The sequence below is a fragment of the Triticum dicoccoides genome, chromosome 5A (assembly GCF_002162155.2).
Source record: "Triticum dicoccoides isolate Atlit2015 ecotype Zavitan chromosome 5A, WEW_v2.0, whole genome shotgun sequence".
In the NCBI taxonomy this organism is placed as follows: domain Eukaryota; kingdom Viridiplantae; phylum Streptophyta; class Magnoliopsida; order Poales; family Poaceae; genus Triticum; species Triticum dicoccoides.
Genome location: NC_041388.1, coordinates 670,766,457 through 670,769,799, shown reverse-complemented (window position 1 = coordinate 670,769,799; position 3,343 = coordinate 670,766,457). Strand labels below are relative to the sequence as shown.

The 3,343-nt window shown below is 51.6% G+C and overlaps 1 protein-coding gene across 2 annotated transcripts in view; it reads left to right on the top strand.

Annotated features, from left to right (window-relative positions):
- Window positions 1-202: 202 nt before the first annotated feature.
- LOC119303984 (ubiquitin domain-containing protein DSK2a-like) overlaps window positions 203-3,343 on the top strand; it is a 7,483-nt gene continuing 4,342 nt past the window's right edge. The window contains exon 1 of one of the 2 annotated variants that reach the window (XM_037581149.1): window positions 203-556. In XM_037581149.1, the coding sequence (XP_037437046.1) occupies window positions 331-556 (226 nt within the window). In that variant the 5' untranslated portion in view covers window positions 203-330. Of the gene's footprint in view, window positions 557-2,865; window positions 3,125-3,343 lie in introns of those variants that run through there. The other variant, XM_037581148.1, reaches the window with a different exon arrangement.

Sequence of the window (3,343 nt, the reverse complement as noted above, 5' to 3'; positions counted from 1 at the left end):
TTCTCCCCTCTCCTATCCGCACCGACCCTGACAGCCCGCTCCACGCGGCCGGGCCCACCTACCCCGCATCACGCAAGGCGATCCCAGCCGTCCGTCCCCGCCTCAAGGCCCCTCTCCGCCGCCCGATCCTCAGCCCACAGCCGTTCTTCCTCCTCCGGCAAAGCGAACGCTCGTACAAAAGCGAGAGAAAAGAGGGGAACGGGCGGACGGACGGACGAACTCGCGCACACAGCACGGCACAAGCCACAAACCCCTCCCCCTCCCCCTCTCTCACACTCCACACACCGGATCGGGGCGGAGGCCGGCCGGATCGACCCTCGGGCCAGCGGCATGGGCGGGGCGGGCGGCGAGCCCGCGGGAGCGGCCGCGGCCGCGCAGGCGACGCTGCACATCCGCGGCACCAGCGGGAACAAGTTCGCGGTGCGGGCCGACCTGGGCGCCACCGTCGGGGAGTTCAAGGCGGTCGTCGCCGAGAGCTGCGACGTGCCCGCGCCGCAGCAGCGGCTGATCTACAAGGGCCGGATCTTGAAGGACGACCAAACCCTAGCCAGCTACGGTGCGTGCGTGCGCTCCCTCCCCCCCTCCCTGAGAAGCTTGGGCTTCGGCGCGACTTCCTGTAGTCTATTCCGCGTGGCTGATGATGTGGTTAGTCAGGTCTGATGCTTGCGCTGCGTTGGTCTGCTTATGGTGGTGCCTCTATGTTGGATGCAATGCCCGCCTCACTTGCTTTGCTAGGAGGTGGGCGAGATGCAGCTTAGCACTTTCGAGAATGTATGCGATGGGTGTCTTATAATTTTCTGTGGTCCTTGCCTCCTTGGTTGATGGATTGGTGCAGAGGCATAGCCCAATAAGTAGCCTCAGGCGTTGAATGATAGCACACCTTAGTGAACATTATGCTATATAAGTGAAATGAACGCTGCTCTGATGCCTCCACATGAATGTAGTTCCAGACACCATGGCGCCATGCAAGTGCCAGTGTCACGTCTGCACTTTGCGTTGGTAAGCAAAAAAATCCTAGGTGCTGGCATACAGACAGTAAGCATGCACGAATCAACTCATCTTGCTGGATTGCAGCATGACAGCACCTTAGCAGCCACTGATTTAGCCACTAGGAAGGCTATTGTTAATGCTTTCGGGTTCCCGCCCATAACTGTATTTAGATTGGTTTCAAGTGCTTGTTATTAGGGTTACGTGTTATCAACCATTGTCATCCACGTGTAACGTGTTTTCATTCAGCCGGCACGATGCTATTATTCCTATTATGGCATTAAAGTCTTGTCGTGTTTCGACAACAATAGAAACCATCTTTTATTGCATTATCCACGTGGTACTCTTCATCAAACAGGAAATTCTGTTTGAAACTACTGCAAAGTTTTAGTGCATCCTCGCCTATTTTAATATGTACCTACAAATTACCATATCAGATCTACTGTTCTGTAGATATCGTTTTGTACATGTATTTAAGTAGTTTTGATCTTCATGAAAAAGGTTTTTTCTCTAACCATTGCTTCATTGCTTCATGTTCATGTTTGGTGCTTGGCAAAGTTGAATAAGCTAGCACTTTTGCTGCAAGTCACAACATCAACATGACATGTTTAGCTTGTTCCTTTGGACAAGTATGAGTAAACTTGCCATACATTGCTATCCTAACATACTTGAACTGGCCATACAAAGAATATGTATAATTTGGAAAATTCCTTGCAATTGTCATTAACTCCATTCAATAAAAAGGAACTAAACGTGGACAAATTTCTCATGCCAGACTGGTACCTCCAGTAAAAAAAATCCAACTATCTTTATTTGACAATCTATTGGAAAGATTTTTTTTGTTTTCATGCCTTTGAGCTATGTGTCACAAGTCATGACAGAACAATATGGAGCCACATCATATCTGCGTGTTTTAGTGTGTGAAATGTAAGTACAGAAGATCCTGTCCAGTTAAGTCAGCACTTCCAGAACACGCTAACTTTGGATATAGAAATGCCCTTTGTGATTGTGTAGGACCGACTGCTTTATATAGAGTTGCTGTCAGTAGTCTGTTGCTTGATTCTAGGAACTTCAGTAGGTACACACAGATTTGAAGCACAAACGAAGTGATCATTCTAATAACTTACCTGTCCATGTGCTTCAGGATTATGGATGGTGATGCATGGAAGTACACCTTGTTAATTTTACAAATTCACTCTCATTCTGGTGCATTTTCCCCCTTCCCTTTTGAAGGTGCGGAGACCGATCACACCATCCATATGGTGCGGGGTGCTGCACCACCAGCAACATCGGCTCAAGTGTGTCGACCGAGACTCAGCTAAATCTCAGTTGACTGATATTTAGCAAGCCCGAGCGATAAAAGCAATTCCAACTCTCCACACTTATTTTTGAAGTTCTTTTTTCTGGAGCGGTTGATGGAATTTCATCTTCTTCCATGAGTCGATGCAAAAGCTTAGCACCGTAACAACTAGGGAGCAGAGCAGTACTGTGTCAAATGACAAAAACGAGGGAGCAACACGTATCGGACACACAATGCATACTACCGGACAGGACGGACTACGTGTTCCGGCGACGGGGCCTTGACACTAGAACCTTCTCCACTCCCATTCACACCAACCCTGACAGCCTGTTCCACGCGGCGGGGTCTACCTACCCCACATCACGCAAAGCGTTCCCAACCGTCCATCCCATGCCACACGCCCTCGCTTAGATCTCCCCCACAACCACTCTTGCTCATCTGGCGAAGCGAACGCTCGTACAAAAGCGAGAGAAAAGAGGAGAATGGACGAACTCGCGCACACAACAGACAACACGACACAAACCCCTCCCCTCTCCCACTCCACAGGCTGGATCTGGGTGGAAGCCGGCCAGATCGACCCTTGGGCTAGGGGCATGGGCGGCGGCGAGGGCGAGGTGGGCAGCGAGCCTGCGGGAGCGGCCTCAGATGTGGCCGCGCTGGTACCGCTGTACATCCGGGACACTAGGGGGAACGATTTCTCGGTGTGGGCCGACCTGGGCGACACCGTCGGGGAGTTCAAGGTGGACTTCGCCAGGACCTGCAACGTGCCGGCGCCGCGGCAGCGGCTGATTTACAAGGGCCGGATCTTGAAGGACGACCGGACCCTAGCCAGCTACGGTGCGTGCGTGTGCTCCCTTACCCCCATCCTGAGAAGCTTGTTCTTCGCTGTGATTTCCTAATCTGGCGTCGCTGATGGTGTGATTGGTTAGTTCCTATGCGTGCGCTATGCTGGTCTGCCTTGGGTGGCGCCTGTGTCTTAGATGCTGCCTGCCATATTTGTTTTGCTAGCAGGAGGGTGAGATGCAGCTTAGCCCCTTTGACGATGTGTACAAGTAG